This window comes from Vombatus ursinus, unplaced genomic scaffold, assembly GCF_900497805.2.
Source record: "Vombatus ursinus unplaced genomic scaffold, bare-nosed wombat genome assembly UNPS02000580.1, whole genome shotgun sequence".
Lineage (NCBI taxonomy): Eukaryota > Metazoa > Chordata > Mammalia > Diprotodontia > Vombatidae > Vombatus > Vombatus ursinus.
The window spans coordinates 6,492,742-6,517,463 of NW_020940358.1; the positions used below are offsets into that span (position 1 = coordinate 6,492,742).

Here is a 24,722-nt window from a genome sequence, read left to right on the forward strand (position 1 = left end):
TGTAATTGTTTATCAACTTTTCCTTATATCAAGACTAAATCCGAAGATATCTTTCTTTTATCTCTTAAACTGCAGTATATTAATTTTTTAAATGTTAATTTTTCTTTGCTGTTAGCAAAACATCTTTTTACAGAAGCAAAAACTGTATCCTAATGATTATTCCAACAAAGATGTGCAGCCTTACTATCAAATTAGAACTAGCAGTAAAGGAAATAAACACTAACAAGATATTAAAGGTGCAAAAATGGAGTAAAAAACTCCCACTGAAACAAAAATCACTAGAGCAAATTATAATATTATATAGAATATAAAATTTATATGGTTTACATTATTAATTTAACAATATGTACTTCTAAAACATTACAGCAATTATGTCAATGACATTAATCCACATGGGGTATTTAGCCATCGAAATAAATATTTCAACAAAGCAACAACTGATTTTGGACTATTATTAAGGTTGAGACACCGCTAAAACTGAGTCTACTGGCTACATTAAGTTTTACCTAAATTTTCAAGCCCCACTGGTTGTTACTTAGTTCAGCTGTCTTAAAGATAAATAAATGCCCAGCAAACAACCCAATACTCTCTTTTAATTTAGTCTTCTGTTTGTACTAACACTTGATAATGACAACCCAGCAGGGACACCCTAAACTTATCTGCAAAAAGGTAATTAACATAGCACTTTAACAAAAACAATTAGTTCCCTCAGCTTCCCAAAATCAACAGCTTATAGATGTCATAGGAAAATAAAGATAACAAACCATTTTAACTAAAGGCTTTCAGGTACTGCTTTGTATTTATAGTCAAAGATCATAAATTCTCAAGGAAAAGAATGAATATAAAAGAAGTTTGCCTCTCAAAGGCTTAAAATGAATTCTCATTCCTAGGTTGTTAACTATTCTTATAACTACTCTTTGTTGCATGTTATTAAGTTTAAAAGTGGGGACAAAGTAGACTGATGAGACTATTTTGAAGATTAGCTTTTCCTTTATATTTTTAAAAGTGGAAACCATGTCATTCAAATGCAATAATGCTTTACTAATCTGGTTTGAAAGGATTTTAAAGCAGAGAAAGGAAGAAAGGTTACTCTTCCTATAACTTCACAATAACAGGAAGATAACAAGCCCTAGAACACTTAGGAATTTTAACTTCAAAGGCACTTTCTACAAGAAAGCATATAAAGCCAAAATAAATGCATTGTAAAAAACACTGCTACATTATCTAATCAGAACAGTGAGATCCAAATATAGAATTTTCAGAAAAAACTAATAAATTTATTTCAAATGTAATTTGAAGTCAAATTTAAACTTTGTACTATGAAAAGACTAAGATGATTATAAAGAGGCAAGTACTCTATCAACGAGAACTATTACTTCACGATTAATTCAGAAAAATGCTTCCAATTCATTAATAATATATAGCATGGGAAAAATATAATTTTTTTTGCATTTTAGAAATGGAAAAAATAAAAGTCCAGGTTTCTAGTTCTTACTAATGTCTAAAAATCAATGGATTTTTAATATAACTCATTAAATGGGACTACAAAATCCCAACAATTTGTCCATGAACACCTATTAAACATTTCATGCATATGATTAAATCCGCTCATGTACTGATGTCAAGAATATTTCCTTTGTATATTTCTATAACTATACATTTCATAGCCCCTACCATTGAAGCATATCTCAAATTGATTATATATATTATTTATATACATAAGCTATCTTATATACACTAATAATAAAAGATGCCTAAAGACTATACTTAACTATCTTGGTGCTTGCTTAAAGACTGTGCAGCCTTTATCTTCACTCCTATCCTAATTTTTTCTTTCTCCTCCTGAAATTTTCATTTGGAAATTAAAATTGTCTTTCCATCTTAATTTATCTGGGTGCAAAATCCTCAAATGAAATACTCCTATAATAAAGAAATGTAATGTTAAAAATACGAAAATGTTTTCTGGTATAAGTTGGTGCAATCAAACAGGTGAATGAAGATTCAAGAAATGAATGAACTTCACCTGACTGCGTGGTACAACCATGGCTGAAACACAGAGTGCAAAAAGTAAGAAAAGCACCCCGGCACTTCACACCAACAAAATATAGAAGTTCAGCTTGTAAAAATTCAGCCTAGAGGAAAAACTTGACTAAAACTGGTGAAGAATTACAGTTGTTTCATCTTTGCAACCTGCTATTACATAACATAAAACAGACACATAACTGAATACTAAACATTGCCAGATTTAGGTACTCCATAAAAACTGAATGTGGCAGCTTGGAAAACAACGTGGATACAACCTAAGTGAAACAGCAAAACAATTAATTGTAGATGATAGCAATACCAGAGATAGATACTTAATTACAAATACTCTTGTCAAATATAAACCTTCACAAGTTAACCAGATAATCCAATTAAAAGGCAAAATAAGGCAAACAAGATTCAGAATAATGCAACGTAACTGTTAATGGTCACTACTTTCCATTAAAACTTAAGTGCCAATACAAATTATTCCACAATGAATATTCAAAGGGAAGTTAAATCATTCTAATCTATAAGAAGACTTACATCTATTACAATATGCTAGTGCACTGTAATGTGATTTTTCACTGCTCTCTTCATCAAATTCATTCTGATTACTTAGCAGTCTAGAATACTTCATGTAGTTTCTTATGAGCATTAATTTAGGAAAGTCAGTGCTCAAAGTACACTCAAACATATATTTATATGTCACAAATATATTAGCTAACTCATGTATATAATTATGTATACAGAAATTATACATACACAGAACATTGTGAAATTGAGCCATTATGCATTTCTAAAAGACTGCAATTCTATAAATGAATAAGAATGGGAACTCTATAGAGCTGATCAAAGAACAAAGAGGACTGGTACTTTGCAAAACTCTGTAGTACAACAGTTCCATAGATGCTAATCATTAGTTTAGGAAAGTTTCAGAACAAGTAAATTTCCTAAAAAGCCTCGTACCGCTTTCATAAAAACACAAAATGTTTAAAAAAATTCACCACCAGCACAAGGACTACTATCATCCCCACAAGAGGATTCCTGAAGCATATGGAAAGAAGAGACAGATATGGTCATTTTTAAGGCTGCAGTTAAGTTAACACTGTTGGTGTCACTGCAAAAATTCCATTGTGACAAAATTGTTATTAAAGACATTAGAACGTCTCTCTTTAGAAGCCATTTTGGTCATTCTTCAAATCAAAAAGAAACCTTTATTTTCAGCAAGACTGACTGCAAAAAAGATGGTTCATTGATCCATTGTGAATAAGTCTCTCACCATATAAAACACCAAAATATATATATATATATATATATAAAATTAAAACGTACAACCCCTATCCCCATACACACTCCCTTAGAAACCATACAACCCAAAAAAACAATACCAAAGAGAAATCAAACACAACACCCTCACAAAAGAAGTCCTTGAATTACAATTTACAAGTTTATATATACATTTTTTTCCTATGCAAAAAAAAAAAAAAAAAAAAAAGGACCCAAAAGAAAAATGCTTGATGAAAACTTGACATAACTTTGTGGTTGAGAAAATGCATTACCTGGCTAATATAACTTAACATAAAGCAAATAATCAGTGCTCTACAAACATTTTAAGTGTGAGACATTCAGTTGAACTCATATTCTTTACTAATGTAGTGCTTGAATGGCTACTAAACTAAAATCCTTCAGTGGCCAATCAGAAAAGCACTGGGATGTTAAAATGCAAAATGCAATTTATCTAACTCTTAAAAATGTATCATAGTGCATAGCCTAAATCAGACTTTCAAAGAGATACAGCGCCTTTCAATGCAACATGTTTTTCCAGCATTTAAAAGGATCATTTCTCCCTTTAAGATATTTGCTCAAAAAAAAAAAAATCAAGTCCTGTACTGTAGTAAAAATCTTTCAGTCACAGACTGATATAAATGAAGAATAATGTGCAGTAGTAAAATTGCTTGCTGTCCCTTCTGCACATGTGTTACTTGGGTTCCTCAATTGTCCCCTTGCTGAGGTCTGTCATTTTGGGATATTTTACTTTCTTCTGGTCCAGCTCATTCTGAGCCCATAGTAGTAGCTTCAGTAACTTTGCCAACTTAGGTGTTGACTCACGATTTTCATAGTCTAGGACAGCTTGATTAACTTCACTCCACACCTAGAATAAAGAAGATTAGAACATAATAATTGTACCATTAAGAACAAGCAAATACACTAACATAAACTTCACACTTCTTCCAAATAACACCTTTAAAAAAGCAGAAGTTTGTTGAATAAATAGCAGCAAAAATTTAATGGACATCTACTATATACAAAGATGAGTCATACATAGATAGCCACAGTTTCTGACCAAAAAGAGTCTACAATTGAAAAAAAAAAGTTAACACATAGACACACAATAATAAAATGAAAAGGGGGATAAAATGGCAATTTGATAGACATAAACAAAGTGCTATAAGAGTTCTGAGAAGATAAAAATCACTTTTGGCTGGTATAGAAATCAGAGGGTTGATGAGGATGTGGCATCTAACCTGGGCCTAAAAAACAAGTTCATGATCTAGAGTAGAAAGGGACAAATAATCCAACCCCATCATTATAAGGATGCAAATATTATATCCCAAAGAAGTTAACATCTAGGCTTTCAATATTCAGATATCTAAGACAGCATTAAAAGCAGAGATTATAGCATAAGCAAAGCCCAAAGTGTGGGTTCTAATCAGGGAACTAGTAGCCTATTGTAGCTGGAATGTAATGTTCATGTAAGAAAGCATTAGGAGGTGAGACTGAAAAGGAAGTTGGGATCAGACCGTAAATGGATTTAAGTACCAAGTTAACAAATTTGGTTTTTATGCTGTGGGCAATGAAGATTTGCTACAAGTTTTTGAGTACTGGAGTAACAGATAACAATGTCACATAAAAAATAATATTGTAAGGGCAGCGAGGTGGCGCAGTGGATAGTCCTGGCCTTGGATTCAGGAGGACCTGAGTTCAAATCCGGCCTCAGACACATAACACTTACTAGCTGTGTGACCCTGGGCAAGTCACTTAACCCCACTGCCTAGCCAAAAAAAAAAAAAAAAAAAAAAGACCTCCATTGCCAAGAGAGACAACCTTTGCCCTACTCCATCCACCAGCCTTCATGTCTATCTTCTGCTTGTTATGAGCTCTGGTAAGACGTCTGTCCCTGGCCCTCTTTGTGCTGCCCATCCTCTGTGTCACAGCCCCTCAGTCTGTCCCCTATGTGTGTATTATTCTTGGTTCTGGACCAGGTTGGTCCCAATCCCCAAGTGTTCCTCTACCTGCTCTAGCTTTTCTGTTCTTGGCCCCCACATGTCATTGAACTGTGTTCCGGCCCCTCCTCTTTCCACCAGCCAACAGTTTCCTTGCTGTCTCCCTCTCTCCCTTACTTCCTCTTTCCTTCATTGGCCGCAAATTCATATTGCATTATCTTCAGGTTATCTTGTCTATAATTTGTACGTTATTTGCTAGCTTTCTCCCTGTCTCCCAATTAGACTGCAAACTTTGAAGGGAGGAATTGTCTTGTCTTTCCCAAAGCTTAGCACAAGGTCTGGTATATAACTGCACTTAAAACTGCTCGGCTGAATTGTTTTGACTGGGATTTGTGATTTCATTTGTATAGAAAACTACCTCCAGGTCAAGAAATTATCTCTACCAATGCATACTGGCAACAACTGCAACTTTAAAATATTAAAGATATACCTGAGGAAAGTGAAGAGGAGGAAGAAAAAAAGAAATCTCATTGAAAAGGGCAAGAAAAAAAGAATAAGACAATAGAGGGGTTGACAATGCAAGTATCTTCCCTACAAAGGGAATCATTTACAATTGCCCAAGGAAAGGGACAGAAACTTTTTGAAACTGAAAGAACATACTTCTAAGTAGGAAAAAAAGTGATGAACCAAGAAATCTTCATAAACTACTTTACAATAAGCCAGGTATAGTAGCTTCTCTGAAGAAGACTATGGTTTAGTTCAGTGGCTTTCCATTCAAAAACAAGAGTGACCAATATAAAAAAGAAGAAATGTTGAAAAAATTTAAGAATGCCATACTAAAGAGCATCTGTGAATCAGTAACCAGGATTTTTTTAATTAATTAATTTTTATTTTTCAACATTCACTTTCACAAGATTTTGAGTTCCGAATTTTCTCTCCATCTCTCCTTTCCTCCCACCCCAAGACAGCATGCATTCTGAATACCCCTTCCCCTAGTCTGCCCTCCCTTCTATCACCACCCCCTCTTCTCTGGAGTATCCCCTTCCCCTTCTATTTTCCTGTATGGCAGGATAGATTTCTATACCCCACTGCCAGTATATTTTATTTCCCAGTTGCATGTAAAAACAATTTTTAACATTCCTCTCTAAACAGTAACCAGGACCTTGAATTTACCAAGCAAAGGCAGTAAAAAAGAATGGAGCAATTCTGGAATGGCAAGAAATGCTAAATGTACCTAATGCCCTGAAATTTTATTAGATTCTAGTAGTGAAGACTAAAAAAAGAGTCTTCAAAGGAAAAAGATAAAGTGAAAAGACACCTAAAAAAGACATCTAAAAAAGAAAAACCTCAACAAAAAACTCCTTCTAAAATCAAAAAATGCATTAAAAATGTAGGCAAGAAGGCAGACAGCAGTGCTATTAAGAAAAATCAAGAGGCAGTCAGGTGGTGCAGTGGATAGAGAGCTCTGGACTTGGAGTCAGGAGGACCCGAGTTAGAATCCAACCTCAGACACTCAACACTTACTAGCTGTGTGACCCCTGGGCAAGTCAGTTAACCTCAACCGCCCTATCAAAAAAAAAAAAAAAATAAGGCACAAAAACAAAGAAAAATCAAAATTCCAAAAACTAAAGTTAATCACCTATTCAGATGATGAGCCTTTAATTAAAAAGGCTGAAGAAGTCTATAAAAAACAAACTTCTGGCCAATGCTAACTTGGAAGAAGTCACAGTGAACAGATTTGCAATGAGGTTTATTAAAACTGTCCTGGCTTATGATTTCTCTGAAAGAAAAGATTTCATCAAAAAGACTATCAAAGAGTTAATTTAATGAGACAGAGAGAACTTATAAAGGCTGCTGGTTTGATTTGTTCCAGTAAATTCAAAGCTATGAAAAACACCAGCAAAAAGAATGTATTTCCTTTTCTAAATCTTCGTTGTTTAAGCACTGTGTTAAGCAGAATTGACTGCTAATGTTGTGCCATAAGTATTATGTAAAAATTTGAGTTCACTCTTCTTTGCAATTTTATTAGTTGAAATTTTTGCATGGCAATGAATGTTTCCTGCTTTTTTTACAGTTATATATTTTGTACATTTTGGGTTTCTTTATATAAGGTAATGGACTGTTAAGACTGTTGTAGCTTTTAGTGTGTTTAATACTAGTAGTCTGTTTTTATTTATTTATTTTTTTTTTATTTTTTGGTTTTTAGGCAATTGGGGTTAAGTGACTTACCCAGGGTCACATAGCTAGTGAGTGACAAGTGTTTGGTCTGAGGCTGGATTTGAACTCAGGTCCTCCTGACTTCAGGGCTGGTGCTCTATCCACTGCACCACCTAGCTGCCCCTCATACTAGTAGTTTGATAATGAAATATGTTTAATAATCAAGGAGAACAAAATCTGCTGTAATTATTGGCACCCTATGCATGCAGAATTTGGGTCACTGCAGTATTGCTTAGAGAAGAGTAATTGACAAGTGACAAACAGAATTGAAGAGTTAAGAACAATAAGGACATCTTTAATTTTTTCAATTACCTAAGAGTTAAGGTCCTAGGAGAAAGGGTCTTGTGGGAGGTTTTAGGAAAGAAATGAGATAGAAAATCAATTAAGAACAAAAGAATTGCTCTGGCATAGGGTAGTTAGGTAACATAAATTAGTTATGTAGTCAACCAGCATGGCTGGGAACTCCTCCTGCTCCATTAAGTACCACGTGAACAAGAGCAAAGGCAAATAGTGAGAGCTCCTGGGATGGAGCTTGGCAATTATTGTAATTAAGGAATCTACAATGTTTTTAAGTACTATGCTAGGTGCTGGTAACAGATGTACAAAATCTTTTTGCCCTCAAGGAACTTATAATTCTACTGTATCAAGTGGGTGGTTTAAAAAAAAAAGTGGAGGCAGTGAGTTTAGGCTACTCTTTTGAGAAATCTGATGCTGAAACAAAATCTATCATTCATGGGAGCGGCAAGATCAAGGCAAATGTGTTTTGCATGTTTTTGTCTTTTAAAATCTGAAGGACACAAACATATTTGTAAGCAAATTAAAAAAGCAAATGTTCAGAAAGAAAGGGATAGACAAAACAAAATGGAAGGGAGATAACTGTTAGAATAAAGTTTTCTGGAAAACAAGAAAACGTTGGCTCAAGAACAAAGAAAAAGACTGATTCAACTGAGGGAACTGAAAAGTAAAGGACAAGACATCTGAGATGGAGACAAGTTTAAAAAAACTATCATCAAATGATCTCATGATAAAGCTGGAGGCAAGATAATTTGTTCAGAATGAGTTTTCAGAGCTTGAGAAGAATGCACAAGGGTTAGAATATTCGTTATGAGAAATTCAATGGAAAGAAATGAATAAAAGACTACCAGGGAGCAATAAAGGGTCAACTGAGGATAACTGAAATAATATATATATTTAAAAAAAAACAAAAAACCAAATCACTACTGTTTTGTGACTTTATTAAGACTTTTTAAAGATAAAAGAGCAGGAAAAAATGAAGCACATGGTGGAACAGGTTTATACACACCTGGAAAAGGGCATGACTGGTACAAAAGCAGATTAGATATAGTAATCCAAAAGGTTGGGGAGGTGTTAGAGTGGGAAGGAGGGAAGGAATGGAATAAAAGGAATTAATCCATGATGGCACATTCCAAAATAACATCTATACAAATATGGTGTTCAATTTAAGAAACAAGAAAAAAAATATAATTCTTCTACAGAAAAGATAGAAAACCCTAAGTGATATAGAATTACAATATATAATTCAATGAGAATTTTGCAATGAGGATAAAAATTTTCAGGGATTATGAAGGGAAAGCATTCTTCACAACATCAAACTGATATAGTCTGGATTTCTTTTTTAATTTTTCTGAAAATTTTCCCAATTATATGTGAATTTTTTTGACATTTGTATTTAAAATTCTGAGTTCCAAATTCTCTCCTTCCCTTCTTGCCCTAATTGAGAAGGCAAGCAATTTGATATAGGTTATACATGTACAGTCATTATTCTGGATTTCTTGAAGTTTAAAAAGCTGGATAAAAAGACTAGAGAAGGTATTACCATTGTCTAATCAAATAGTGTTGCAAGGAGAATTCTATATACTGTATTAACAAGAAATATCTGAAAAAAGTGCTTTCAGAAATGTCTTCAAACAAAAAATTCACAATTATCCTTTTTAATTTAAAAAAAAAAATTCCCAAACTCATTTCACTCTTTATTACCTTTTGCCGTTGCATCATATTAAGCAAATCTCCAAAGGGCGATTCTTCAGGATTATCAAAAGCAAGCAAAGCCAAAGTGCGTTCCATTTCTGTCAGACATTCTCTACTTTCTTCTCCTTGTTCCGCCAACTGTGTCTGTGCAAATTCCAATGCTGCTTCTGTTTCACGTTGCCGAATCAGTTCAATCAAATGTTGTTGCTATACAAAGAAGGTTAAAAAAAATCAGCTAAAGACAATATCCAGTAGTGATGCATTTTTTTATTAATTTGTTAGATGTTGCTTAAAATTGTGGATTTTTGAGTATTGCTAAGTTTACTCTTTGACAATTAAAAATTTCTTAAAAAAAAAAAAAATCTGAAATAGCACCTGAAAATTACATTTAAAAATAACATCATCAGCATGGAATTATTCAACACCCTACCCCAGGGGGAAAAAAAACAGATTTTAGAATTAACAAGTTAGTTCTTACATATAATTTTACATATTGTCAGCAACTCTCACTAAATATCTTCAAACTCAAGTTGCTCTCTACTTAAACTTACCTGTAAATGAAAATAAAGATACCGATTTGTGTCTAAGAGCTCTGGATGTAGGCTATTTATCAATGCAATAGCTTCCTGAATCTGACCTTTCAATATCATCTCTCGGATTTTGATTCGTTCATCTAGCGTTTCTAGATCAACACTGGGCTCAATTCCAGATTCCATCCGAAACTTTTCTGCAGCTTCTTTAAACCCCTCTGAAACAGAAAAATATGGGTATTGCTAAATTAATTTAAATTAATACTATAAAGAACTTTATCAGTGGAGGCCCTTTTGCTTTGACTAAATGCTCTACCATCAACTAGTTACTTAATATAAAACTTTCATCTGCATTATTTCACAAGAATAATTTGCTTCCCCTAGCTATTCCCTTTCCATTCCTCGAAAAAAATTCTATAAAAACAATTTGGAATTATTCTAAAAAAGTGACTAAAATAGTCGAACTCTTTGACCCAGAAATTCCACTGCTAAGCCAAAGACAGAACGAAAAGTCCCACACAAACTAAAATATTTAGAGCAGTAATTTTGTGGAAGCAAAAATAGGGGTATATTACTATTGAATGGGGGTTGGCTAAACAAATTATGGCACATGAATATAACAGACTATTTCATTGTAAGAACTGACAAATGTGAAAAATTCACCAAAACATGGGAAAACTTATACAAACTTATGCAAAATGAAGAACTTGGAAAGTAATACACAGCTACAACAATGTAAATAGAAAGAACAAAGAGATCCATGTGCAATTACAATCAAACCTCCTCCCCCCAAAAAAATCTAGCCTTGGAGACTAGGGAAAAACAATACATCTCTTTCCTTTCTTTGCAAAGGTCAGGGACCATGGGTGTGGAAACTTTTATATACTGTTAGACTTGGCTGTTAATATTTTAGTAGGTTTTGCTGAACTTTGCCCTGCCCCCTTTTTTGTTACAAAGGATGCTAACCAGATTGGGATGGCAGGGGGGAAGGGGTGGGAGGCTGGGGAGATATATTCAGAAATTATTATGATATAAAACAAAAGCTGTCAATAAATATTTTTACAAGAAAAAATAAAAAGTTCCCATGACCTTCACAAAACCAACACTGTATCCAAAGAATCATAAAACTGGAAGAAATCTTAGAGATAATCTAGTCCTATCTCTAATTTTTATAGGCTAGCACAATCCTCAGCAGGTAAGTGACTTTCCCAAAGCCACATTGTCTTAATAATCAGAGATTTCACAGCTTGCAAATGATACATTTATGCTTCAATGTATGCTACTTCAAAAAAATCTTGGTTCATTGGTAAAGATCCAGAGAAGTCACAGATCTGGTTTCAAGTGATTAACACAAATTGGCTAAATAATAGAAGTGTTCACTCCCTCTCGTATAAGTTTTGCAGTGGTCATAAATAGGTGTGTTATTATCTGCCAATATCCCTACTTCTCAATATGATTCAACAAATCATTATAGCATCAAAGGTCAATTTCATTTTTTTCTCTTTATTGTATTGGATAGCTTCAGGAAAGAGGTCAGACTAACTTAATAGACTAGAAAAGGTAAGAGGCATTCAACATGTTTAATTTCTACATTAACATCATATCATCTTTCTTAAAAAAAAAAAAAAAACATCCCATGGGCTTACCAAACTCAATTCAAACCTGCAAAGAATGTGGGAAATAATTCTTTGGAAAGTAGACAGTGATCACATTAGATTTTATGTCATGCCTCACCTTAAGACTGACCTATTACTGAAATGTTTTGATCACAACAACTGCCAAGAGGACATAAAGAGGTAGGGGCTTATACTGGTATAAGTACACATACTACCAAAATCACTAGTCTTTTTAAAAAAAAATTTTTTAAAGTTTTATTTCTATGTAGTCAGACTGCATCAGTGATGAAGAAAAGATATTTTGAATGCTGTTTCAAAGTCAAGATTACACACTCTCAGTATTGTACAGCTTGAAGTTACTGTGTATTTATTTCCTGTGTATATACCCTCAGCCTCCCCCCACCCCCAACCCTGCTTACCAAATACAATATAAGCTGCTTGAGAGTAGAAACTATTTCATTTTGGTCTTTTCATCCCCAGGGCCTACTACATAATAGTTGCTTAGTAAGTACTTGCAGAACTGAAATGATTCTTTATTGAATTTCTAAAGTGTAATTACACAGTAAGTGTCCTATATTTTATAAATAAAATAAACATCAGGATCCATGAGGCCTTGGAAAAATAGCAAAGATCAGGGAAAGTTTTTAAAGAATGAAACAGATTTGAAAAACAAACAAAAAGAATGAAACAGATTTGAATCATTTTAGGGGAAATATGCTTTCTGTATTAGCTGTTGACAAAGAAAGTAACAATTTTAAAATAAAAAAATAATGAACCAGTGTACTTGTCTGCCCGTACTCACAGAACTGAATTAAGGACAATAAATGGCTTTCAAATAAGGAAACAATTACAAGTTACATTTAGCATAAAACCAAATTTTTTTTCTGTCTAGGGCTTTAATTTCATCTACATAGGGAGACTCTAGATTGTCTCCACTGAGGCAACCTGTCTGTGATCTACAGGCTTAGAAAGCTAATTAACGCACAATGTGGTGAAGTGACTTATTCCAAGGTAAGACCTGTAGTACCTGTCTCAAACAGGTGTCTTCCTAAATCCAAAGCTGGCCACTTTTCCATATAGAAGCCGCCCATTTCCACAGGACCATTATAAAAATCTAAAATTTCACTACTTAGTGATAAAGTTCTGCTTTTGTTTAAGAAAAAAACAAAGAAAAATTTCAAGAATTTATGAAATGTCATTCTCCAAATTACCTGTAACAAGATAGTTCATAATGAGGCGGTTCATATCAGCTCTTTGTATATGCAAATTATTGAGTTTTTCCATCCACTCATCTTTAGTGATTTCATCGGGTTTTTCTGCATAACTCATTCTGAACTATTTCTATCAGTAAAAAAAAAAAATTAAGAAATTTGGTCATGAGTAACATGCATAAACTGGTAAAAAACAAACAACTTTATCATCTTGCACACAGATATAACAAATATTATTTATTTACATCCAGATTAATGAAAGCTCTTATTAAAAAAAAAAGTTAATACTCCTGATGAAAACTATAAATACCCAGAATTTATATGACCTTTATTGTGCAAGAAGTTTTTAAAAATTTCTGAAATTTATTCTACTTTCTTCAGTGTTATGCACATTAACAGTTAAATCCAAAAGGACTAAATTAGGATCTAAAAATTCATAAATTCAAATTGGATTTTCCCAAACACTTTGTAATTGCAGTACGGTTTTTTTTTTTTTAAATTTTAGACAGCAATTTGCATACTTAAATGCCTGGGAATTTTTACATCAAAGTTTCTTTTAAAATATATTTTAAAATGTAAGTTCCATTTTCCAGAGATCCAAACTCAGTGTTTTAAAATTAAACATTAAATTACTATTATGGTAACCATAATTTAAGAGGAAAGATTGCATTTGAACTGTCATAGCTATTCTGAACAAAGAACTTTCAGTAGAAACATCATCTGAATTGTAACTACTGCATAACACCTTTCCCACCAAAATCTATTCAATTTTACAGCTAAACATTTCCCAAATGCCTTAAGAGTAGCCCAACCAAAGGCATTATCACTAAGCAACTATAAGAACCACAAACCCAATTTTGAACCAAAAACCTAAAGCTTAATTAGTTGGTACAAAAGTAGTGAAGGACAAATAATTTCGAGCTACCTTTCCTTAGCAATATTTACCTATCATCTTATAATTAACTGCCTATACATCCTGTCAATCCACGGAACAGTAAGCTTCGTAAGGAGTAGGAAGAGAGTTTTATCTAAACTCTGTATGTATTTCCTCCAGGCAAAGTTTCTGATACAACATTTTAAAGCTTCTTACAAAACTTTCCTCACAACAACCCTTGAGTACAATTGTCAATGCCCCCATTTCACAGATGAAGAAACTAAGATTTAGTCACTAATCAAGATTAGACAGGTAGTAAATCGCATAGGACCATAGACTAAGAGCTAGAAAAGACCTAAGGGGCATTTAGGTCCAACTCCCTCAGTTTACAGACGAAGAAACTGAGAGATAAGTTGACTGGCCCAAGATCATCGCATAGCTACTAAGTGGCAGACCCAGGATTCTAAACCAAGTCCTTCGACTCCAAATCCTAGGAATTCCAAGTCTCCTGTGTCTCCGATCACAATTTTTTACCCCAATAGACCAAGCCACCTTATCAAAGATGAAGGATAAAAACGGAGACTCTCCCACCCCTTGTTGACTGGGTTTCTGCCCACCCTAAATGTTAACACCCAGAGAAACACAAGAGGCCGCCTTACTTGGCTCCAGAGGCGCCTCCACGACATGCAGACTTCCTACCAGCAGGCGCCACTACCTTCGCAGCCATCTAGACCAAGCAGGCTCCGAGTGCAGCCGGTAAGACTGCCCGGACCGCCCGCCGCCGCTTCTCTTCGCCGCCCTCCTTCCTCCTCCTTCTTCCCATTTCAACTGCAAGGCCGGAGGCCCCGCCAGGCCCAGACCAGCCGCTCTCCCGAGACCAAAACAAACTGCGTCCGACAGCCCCAGCCCCGCCCACCGCGGAGGGCAGCGTCGGACTCTGGGAGCCCGAGGGCGGGAGGGATGGAGGGAGGCTGAGAGGAGGCCACCCTCGGGCCCGGCTTCCTGGGCCCCCCGCGGCCCCCTCCCCGCCGACGCCATCTTACCGTGAGGATCCCGCCTCCCCTTGGCTGCGCGGTGTCGGCGACGGCCCCTTCTCCACGGCCGATTCGAGGGAGGGGGTCGGGGAAGGGGGAGGGGGAGAGAGGTGGCGGCAGAAGCGCCTGAGGAGAAGGAGGCGGAGGCCGCAAAGGAGGGAAGATGGGCCGCCCGCCCCCTCCCGCTCAACGGTCTCTCGCGAGAGTTCCGAGTTAGCGACCAATGAAATCTTCCCATGAAGGGATGGGGGAGGGAAGGACACCGGAAAGGCAAAATCGTCGCTTCCGCCTTACGTAGAAACTTTTTCTTTCTGCCCCCTTTCCAACTCTCTCCCGGTAACTTCCAGAGGCTAAAATGGGCGCTGTGGGTGGGCGTCGCATAGCGATTGCGTCACCCAGTTTGTCTGAGTGTGGGACGTCCCGGGGCCACTAACGCTGTTAACTCCTCCCACTAATACAATGGTCCAGTGCTTGGAAATGGCGAGGAGGCCGGTGGGCCTATGCTTGTGTCCTGAGACGTTGAGCGAAGGGCAGGTGGGAAGCCAAGGGATGTGGATTAATATCCCATAGGTCTGCTCAGCCGAAGAACGGGACGTGGGTGGTAGGACTGTGTTAAAGATCAGTGGCCCTTCTTTAGGGTTCAGCCCAAATCGTTCAATAACTGGGTTACAGCCGAGTGGACCATCATTTCCTCCCCCCACCACCTTTTTTTGGGGGAGGAAGTGGGGGAAGAGTAGTTTCGTTTTTCTTCACAGCTCACGAATTGGCCCAACTCTCGGACAGAAGCTTCTTTCAAAGTGTATTTAAATACTACCGATGCTACGTCTAGCCTGACCTTCCCCTCTCCTTCCCTTCCAAAAGTCAGTGCCAATTCCTCGAAATTGCCATTATTTACTTTGCATATATTTTGTATCTACTTAAAACTTTTACCTCTCGATTCCCCCCCCCATGAAAACATCTAGATGGTGGGGTTTGATGTTTCTTTGTATCCTTTGTAGAACACTTGGCTCTTAAATACTCTTAAATATAAATGGCTCTGTTAACCCATTGGCTGAGAAGTTCCCTTCCAATAATGTAGATTGAAACACATCCATGTCTGTACACTACGTGTGACTCTTGTCCATATCTTCCCAGAAGACTTCCAGAGGTAAGGTCCATCAGTGTTGGAAGCCTTCTTACCTTTCTGGCGCCTAAAAATGGGACGGATGGTACCAATGGAACACTCTGATTGTCCACGTGTTCTTGCCTCTTTCTTACCATGTAACTAGCCTGTCTTCTCTTCCTGCAATACAATTCCTTGATACCATCTTTTACTCCAGATCTAAATTAGAGTTTCCTTGAATCCTCCCTTACTCCCTCTCACACCATCCAAACAGATTGTCCTAGTTACTGGTCTGAAGGACATTCCCATCTCCTGCCTCTGCATTGTCAATCCCCCATGCCTGGGACCCACTCCCTACATTCCCCCTCTACTACTTAGAATCTCCTAACTTCTATCAAAGTTCACCTTAAGTAATACCTCTATGCGACCTTTCTTGATCAGTCCAGCTACTATTTTGTATGCCTATATTTGTGTTTCCCCGTCCCATTTTTTTGTCTTTGTATCTCCAGCACCCAGGACAGTGTCAAAAACATGGTAGGAGTTTAATACTTTATTGATTGGTTTATAGAGAACATAAAAACCTAGGTGTCATTCTTGACTCCTCACTTTCTCTCACTCCATACCCAATCTGTTACCAAGGACTGCAGATTTTTATTTTTGCAACATCTTTCAGATATGCCTCCTTCTCTCTTAATACTGCCACCACCACCCTGGTGCAGGCCCTCATCTCCTCAGGCCTGGCCTATTGCAAAAGCCTGCTAGTGGGTCTGCCTGCCACAGCTTTTTTCCTATACCAGCTCATATTCCATTCAGCTGCCAAAATGATTTACCTAAAGCACAGGTCCAACCAAGTCACATATATAGCTTTTTAAAAGGTTTCAGATGGGCAGCTAAGTGGTACAGTGGATAGAGCACCAGCTCTGGAGTCAGGATGACCTGAGTTCAAATCTACCCTCAGACACAAACACGGGCAAGTTGCTTAACCCCATTGCCTAGCAAAAAAAGAAATAAAGGTTTGGGAGATATACTTTCTGAGTAATTTAATCATTTTATTAATAATGCCAGCATATTTATTACTAGGAGGGTGGTCGTTTGGCTTCCTCTCTTAGAAAAAAGACCTGCATGGTGGTGGGTTCACAATTTGAATGCTCTTGGAAGAGTAGATGTTCCTGAGGGTGGCAACCAACTCTGACTGATTAACAATTAATGAGAAAACTAATATTACAATGAGGAGCTTGACTATATTACATTGAGGATCTTAGGATACATGACTTGGTTCACCCAAATCTTGGTCAAAGAGACATAACAATTTCCATATCACCTATCTGACAAAAGGGAGAATGAACACTTTCCCAGACCTGTCTGAGTAAAGACAATGAGCAGGAATACGCCCATTAGCCTAAACTTAGAATTTCTTTTACTGTCTGATTAGATCTTGGCCTGGGTAAATCTTTGAAAGATTTACTTTCACTGACTGATTTCTGGATGAGGAAGTATAAAAGGAGAAAAACATTGGTTCTGATTGAATAATTAGTTATTAATACAAGAGAGAAATAATCATTTCTCTCACATACACGGTTCCTGATTTCTTCAAGATCAAATACAAAATCCTCTGGCATTCAAAGCCATTCATAACCTAACCTACTCCCCCATCTTTCCATCCATCCACTAAATAATTGCTTATGGTCTCTTCTATGTGTTTCTTGAATGCTCTAATCTCTTTTTCCTCTTCTTCAATGGCATCATCACTTGCCTTCATATTCACCCTCCCCCCATTAAAAATAAACAAACAACCTTTTGACAAGTAAGCCATACTCAAGTGAAACAATGCTGTATGATGTCCCTGGTTAAAAATACATATTTCATTATACATCTAAAATCCATCATCTCTGTCCAGCATTGGGTTCCATGCTTCATCTTCTGACTTCTGTAGGCATGGTTGGTAGTTGAATTGATCAGAGTTCTTAAGACTCATAATTTTTTTCCTTTTTGATGTGGTTACTGTTTAATTGTTCTGCTTTTGTTTATTTCACTTTGTATCAGTTCATTACCATTTCTCTTGTCATTTCTTGGCAGCAATAATATATTCTATTACATTCATACATTGAGAAATATTGAAGTAAAATGACTAGAGAACTGGCCTCATTCAGAAAGACCTGGTTTCTAGCTCCAACTCCAACACAGCTTCTTAAGTAACCTTGGGCAAATAACTTAATTTCTTAGTTTTCTAAGCAGCTCTAAGACTGTACCTAGCAGAGAAGGTCACAATCTGCATCACTAGAGGGGTTTTCTTTATCTAGAAGTTCTTCTACCAAGAAAATCACAGGTTCAGTCCCTATCTTTAATATACCATATTTTGTTCAGCCATTTTTACTCCCTTGTTTTCCAGTTCTTTGCTACATTAAAATGTGTGTCTATAAATGTCTTTGTAAATATGGATCCTTTCCCTTTCCCTTTGATCACTTTAGGCCGTAAGTTTACTAAGTGGTATCAATGTATCAAATGTGGTACTCATTTCTTCTGAAGCAGTTGTATTCCATAAGTTATTGCTTTATAGTGACATTGTTAATATGTTAGTCTTGAAAAGATGGGCCTTTTTTTTCCATTGGAAAGGAGAAGAAAGAAAATAAGCTTTTACACAGCACCTACTATGTGCCAAGCACTGTGCTAATTGTTTTTATTTTTACAAATATTATTTGATTCTCTAAACAATCCTGTGATATAGGTGCTATTACTATTCCTATTTTACAGTTGAGGAAACTCAAGTGACTTTCCCAGGGAAAACTAATAAGTGTCTGAATCTGGACTTGAATTCAAGTTTTCCTGACTCCAGGCCTAGTGCTCTGTTATACCACCATGGGATGCTCAAGATCAAGCTTGATGGGAAACTTACGGTCAGTAAAAGAGCTTTGCAATTTCCCAAAAGCAATACAGTTCACCTCTTCATCTAGTTCATCTCTGGGACTAACTCATGGTTTCTCTTTATAGAATATCCCAGATATACACAATGATGGACAAGGGTATCAATCCAAATGCAAGTTGAAATCTAGCCAATAGATATTCTTCATCCAATTTGTCTGTCTTGTGTGGGATGGACAATCCAAACTCCTTTAAGAGATTACAGAGCTATTTCAGGTGGCACTGCAGTGCTTTGGTATTTGACGCGGATCATCATAAGGACATCTACAAATAGGAATATCTATGAGACCTCACCATCCACTAGAGATCCTTCTTTGGTCTAGACCCTACCCTGGATTTCCTCCATCATAGCAGCAAATACCTCTGACAAATGTGTATCCTTTTGTACCTCTTCTAATGTTTGTCATCATAGAGTCATTGAATAGAATGTTTTCTACTGCTATGTATTCCAAGGAATTTTAAATGGTTTCGATGTATAAATAGAAGACAGTTTCTAAGAGAGCACATAAGATGACATTTTGTCTTATGAAATCAAATATCTTTTTTTTTTAGCAGACTATAAACAAGTTTAAGTTGTGCAAGCAAACACAATGGCACCTTTACTTTGCTATATGATTTACTTAATCGTGAAATGGTAAAGATGTGATCCAGTAATGAATATTGCTTTTGAAAGGCCTATTGTTCCTTACTAGGACCCTAATCAAAGATACCCTCAAATCATGTATAGATAATTTTCATAAATATTTTATAATAGATGGGAGAATAGATAGGTTCGTAGTTATTGATGTTCTCTCAGTTTCCCTCGTCTTTTTTTTTTTTAATAAGGTCTGAGATTTAATTTTATGCTTTTTGTATCTTTCCCTCCTTCAGATATCTGGTACATTGATCCCTATAATCAAAATAACTACTTGTACAAAACTCTTCATGGAAGCACTAGAAACAAATTTAAGTGAACATTGATTGAGGAAGGACATTGATTATGGAATAAGAATGTAATGAAATATTATTAAACCATAAGAAACAGTACCTAGGTCCCTTTCCACTCTAAATATATAATTGTGAATATGAAGAATTTAGAGGAATATATGAAGTTATATAAAGTGATGCAAAATGAAGAAAGGGCAACCAAAAAATAGTAAACATTGACAACTGTGTAATTAAAGACAAGGAAGTAATGATAGCTCCACATTTATTGTATCTACACAGTCAAAAAGGATCATGAAAACAAAGAACATGTAACTGCCATTATGTTAAAATATACATCTTTTGGGTTGGGGGGAATAAGAACCAAATAGCTAATTTACACATACCATTTCTGGTAGTTTTTTTAAAACAGGGAATACCCAAACAGGTAAGATCACAGAGCCAGGCCCTAGATTATTTGAGCATTTTTTGTTCTTTAGATGCTGTTTTAATATTTGAATACTTGTAGTTGTCAAGGAAAGTTTCAATAAAATTTAAAAAAAGCAGCTCCCATTTCCATGACACTTTAAGGTTTACAACATGCATTCCTCAAAACAGTTCTGAGATAAGTTGTACAAATATTATTGGCCCCTGTTTTCACTGTCTCATAAGAGTATAGGAGTATATGATATTTACAGATAGCTATAATATACAATAATATGTGATAAATGAATTGGAGAAGTACAAAACAATGTTATTTGAAGTTTGAGGAGAAGATTGTCACCAGTGGGCATCAGGGTAAATAAGTGTAATCTTCAGAGTGGAGAGAAAAAACCTTCAGAGTCAATATCATAGTTGATCATAGATATAGAGTGGGAAAGGACCTCAGAGGTCATCTGGTTCAGAGGTGGGAAACCTGTCACATGTGGCCCTCTAGGCCCTCAAGTGTGGCCCTTTGACTGAATCCAAACTTTACAGAATACTCAGAGAGAAAAGTAACATTCTCAAAGTCACACAGGTAGTAAATGGTAGATTGAGAATTTGATCCTGTTTGCTCTGCTTTCAGAGCAAGCATAAGGTTAACATTGGACAACACCACCTCTCATGTCAGAGGACCTGAATTCAAAGTCTAGGTCTGTGTGACTTTGAATAAGTCATTTCCTCTCTCTGGGATTCAGCATCCTCATTTATAGAATGAAAGAATTGAACTAGAAAGTCTGTAAAAGTCACTCAGCTCTAAATCCTAAGAACCTATGAACTTCTGGCTATGGGGATCAGGGAATTTTTCAAGGAGAAAGTTGTATTTCAAATGAGCTTTGAGCATATGTAGGTTGTCATCAAGCCAAAGCCAGAATAGCCCATATAACAGGCCAATAACATAAATTAATTCATTGAGATATAAATGGCTGATACTTGGAAACAAAACTTTAACATATAGAAACTAGTCCCATTGTTGGAATTTCAGGCTTCAAGAAAAAGATGTTCCAAAGTCATAGTATCAGAAATTTAGAGCTAGAAGGGACATTAGGGGCCATATAGTATGGTCCAATCCCCTCTCATTTTACATACAGTCCATGTGAACCCCAAGTTAGCCTTATCCCAACATTCTGTTCTCACAAATAACTTTCTCCTGATGGTCTAGACACTGTCACTAGCTGATGTGCAATACCATTTAGGGCACAGATGAGAAGAAGGATTGAATGGTTGCTGTTCTGAGGGTATAAATTTAGGACACTGCTACGAACATGGGGGGTTCCAACATCCTCTACCAGGGGTGGGGAGCCTGCAGCCTCGAGGCTACATGTGGCCTGCTAGGTCCTTGGGTGCAACCTTTTGACTGAGTGCAAGTTGTACAGGACAAATCCTCTTATTAAGGGGATTTGTTCTGTGAAGTTTGGATTCAGTCAAAGGGACACACTTGAGGACCTAGAGGGCTACATGTAGCCTCGAGGCTGCAGGTTCCCCACTCCTGTGTCTAAACACTTCAAAGGAGGAAATCTCTGATTTAGATCTGCTTGGATTTAGAATAATGATAAATTAATCTCTTTTTTTTGGTAGATAATGCCTAAAACTCAAGAGTACAGTGTTATACTGACCTTTACCTTAGTTTAGACCCTTATTATATCTCTCAGACTATTACAATCCTCTGTAATAGTCTCTTGCAAACCTACTTGGTTTCCCTACCTCTATTCTTCTTTCCAATGTGTTCTTTAATCATCCTAAACTATAAAATAACTTTCCCAATTGCCTTTCTCAGAAACTTTCACTAGTTCTTCACTACCTGTAGGATAAGACACAAAAGCCTTAGCCTGGCATTTAAATCCCTTAGCCACCTGGCATTACTCTTTTTTATCTCTTTTCTAGTCAAACTGTCATACTAGATGTCCCATCAGAGTACATTACTCCTTCTAAATTTCTTGTTGAAACCCTTCCCTTCCTTTATGGAGGTGCTACCTCTCACCCACTCTATGAAAAGTAATATACCCCCAGGTGAAAGTAATCTCTCCTCAAATTTCTTTTTGCTGGTTTGCTTTTACCTTTTCTTTGTACCACAATCACTGCACTTATTTGTGTATATATATGTCATGTACAGAAATAGGTACCATGGTTGCAGGGGTTCTTGTCATTTTGTATCCTGAAAAAAATTCAATTTCTTACACATAATTGAAAATCAAGTTTGATCGTTGAAGGGGTTAATTGCAGAAATTGTTTCTATAGGATTGCCTCGCTTCCTTTAAAAAAAAATGTTTATTGATGCTTTTTAAAAACAGGTCATTTCTTAATGACTCCCAACTTCTCCCTCCTTGCCAAAAAGAATCTTTTCCAAACAAAGTATATCTAAGCAAAGTAACCTAAAGCATGTGCCATATCTGGCAAAGTATGCCTAATTTTTTCAGCTGTATTTCACCTCTGCTAAAAACAAAAAAAAAGGAAAGCATGCTTCCTTATCTGAAATCACTGCATTAGCGTTTATTGTGATCATGGTGTAATAGATTGTTCTCTTGGCTCTGCTTATTTCTCTCTATATCTGTGCATGCAAGTCTTTGCAAGTTTCTCTGAAATTTTCATATTCCTTTCTAATAATGGTATATGAATATCACCCATTATCTCAAATACCACAGTCTTTTCAAAGTTTCCCTTCCCCCACAGTTCCTGTCTTGTGATTTCCAGTCAACAAAAGTGGACTTTACCCATGTCCAAGTACACAGTCCAAGTTCACTGATGAAGAACCATTACATGCACCACCTTCTACAGGAAGCCTTTCCCCAAATCCCACATAATTCTAGTGCCCCTTATTTCGTATTTATCATATATATGTATCTGTGTGTATACATACATACATACATACATACATATTGTTTGCATGTTAGTTTTTTTCAAGTTGTCTCCCCCATTGATTTCTTTGGGGGCAGGGACTGTCTTTAATATTTCTTTGTATCCCCAGTACTTAGTACAGTATTTGGTTCTCGGTAAGTAAGTACTGATTATGGGCAGTTAGGTGGCTAAGTGAATAAAGCTCAGGGCCTGGAGTCAGGAAGACCTGAGTTCAAATTCGACCTTAGACATTTACTGTGTGACCCTGGGCAAGTCACTTAACCCCGATTGCCTCGCAAAAAGCAAAAGAAAAAAAAAAGGAAGAAAACCCCAAATAGGGTCAGGAAGAGTCGGACACGACTGAACATCGAGTGCTTTTTGGCTGCGTGCCTGCCTAAATACTACTTGCAAGATTTGATTAGGTAAGGCTTTAGTAATCACTCTTTAATGAGCATAGAGTTTATGGAATGGACAGGAAAGGCCAGTATCCACAAACTACCACCAACTCTCTCCAGGCCGCTGGACTGATTTTTTTTTTTCCCATCTTCCTCATTCACAACCAATTCGGGTCTCATTTTAAAATGAAGGCTATTATTTGGATTGCTCGCTAAACGCGATAGGTTTGAGCGGTGAAGCCGCGCCCACCAAAGATGGCCTTTCCCGGAAACGCGTCGCACTGGGAGGAGCCGAGACATTGGCCGGGGCGCCGCCGTTCTTCAGCTTGCGCTGCTGCTGGACAGACGCCGCTGCAGAGTCGGAGACGAGCAGCCTGTGCAGCACAGGACCTGGAGGGATCCTGCAGGTAAAGAGCTATGCTCCCCAGGAGGACAGCACGGGGAATTTAAAAAGTTTTAAACTCCCCCCCCCAAAAAATTATTTTAAACGGTCAGTGATGGAGGAAAGGAAGGGGCCCCAAAGAAAGAAGGTTTTGAAATCATGGAGGAGCCTCCCGACCTTGCTTGGTTTTAGGGCCCCGGGGCAGGCGCCTCGAGCTGGGAGTCCGGCAAGCACCCAGACTGCGGAGGCCTCCCCTCGGCTTTTTATAGCATAGATTTTTTTTGGCGAGTGAAAGGGAAAGAAAACGATAATCAGAATTCCGCAGAAAGGATCGTTGGGCTGGTCTTAAGCAGTAAAAGATGAGATTTAATTTCGACCTTTCCTGTCTTTCAGAACTAAGCCAAATGTGAAAAGAGCTACTTTTAGAATTTGACGTATCCCGTGATTTGGGGAGGGAGGTCTCATGGAAACATTAGCCGATGTTTGTATAGCCGTACAAGGAGTCCCAAAATTAAACCTGTATTTTCCCCTCACTTCCTGAGATCCTGGCAATTAAACGAAAATAAAATAGGCATTTTGTTGCCTAGTTTTTTTTTTCTTTTGGTATTTTTCCTTTGGAATCTGCATACAGCTTTGACATTACCAGTGGTTTCTGTAAAGGGTTTTTTGTTTTTTTCTAAGAACTGGACTTTTATAAGGTTGATGTTCTACTGCTACTTTGAAATTTTGCTAATTACCTTATTCCTTTCGTTTAAAAGAATCTCTGGATAAAGTATCCTTCTTACATGGACACAGTGTATGTAATAAATGTACACATCTTTCAGATGCCACTACAGAAAAACCTGATGTCTCCTTGTCTGGGTTTCCCAACCACCTTTGGCACACAATCCTGCTGACTACATTTTTAACGTCCCCTCACCTTCTCTTATAGATATTTGCATGGTGTGTATCTAATCTATTCGTATTTAACATGGGTATGTATAGTA

General features: G+C 36.8%; 1 protein-coding gene across 2 annotated transcripts; it reads right to left on the reverse strand.

Moving 5' to 3' along the window:
* Positions 1-3,504: 3,504 nt before the first annotated feature.
* GID8 (GID complex subunit 8 homolog) lies at positions 3,505-14,867 on the reverse strand. 2 transcript variants are annotated; one of them, XM_027850038.1, is made up of 5 exons: positions 14,730-14,867; positions 12,813-12,942; positions 10,007-10,203; positions 9,465-9,662; positions 3,505-4,177 (listed from the first exon to the last, which is right to left on the reverse strand). In XM_027850038.1, exons 2-5 carry the CDS (start codon positions 12,928-12,930, stop codon positions 4,004-4,006), a joined length of 687 nt encoding a protein of 228 aa, XP_027705839.1. In that variant the 5' UTR covers positions 12,931-12,942; positions 14,730-14,867; the 3' UTR covers positions 3,505-4,003. The 2 variants fall into 2 exon arrangements, with proteins under 2 accessions (XP_027705839.1, XP_027705845.1); XM_027850044.1 differs by lacking the exon at positions 14,730-14,867 and adding an exon at positions 14,346-14,563.
* Between the last annotated feature and the right edge of the window lie 9,855 nt (positions 14,868-24,722).

Excerpts from the sequence above, each read along its gene's own strand:
- GID8 (XM_027850038.1), bottom strand. The coding sequence starts at position 12,930 with ATGAGTTATGCAGAAAAACCCGATGAAATCACTAAAGATGAGTGGATG. Across the intron at positions 10,204-12,812 it reads TATGAACTATCTTGTTACAG|AGGGGTTTAAAGAAGCTGCA; the intron begins GTAATTTGGAGA and ends TTTCTGTTTCAG. Across the intron at positions 9,663-10,006 it reads ATCTTTATTTTCATTTACAG|CAACAACATTTGATTGAACT; the intron begins GTAAGTTTAAGT and ends TTCTTTGTATAG.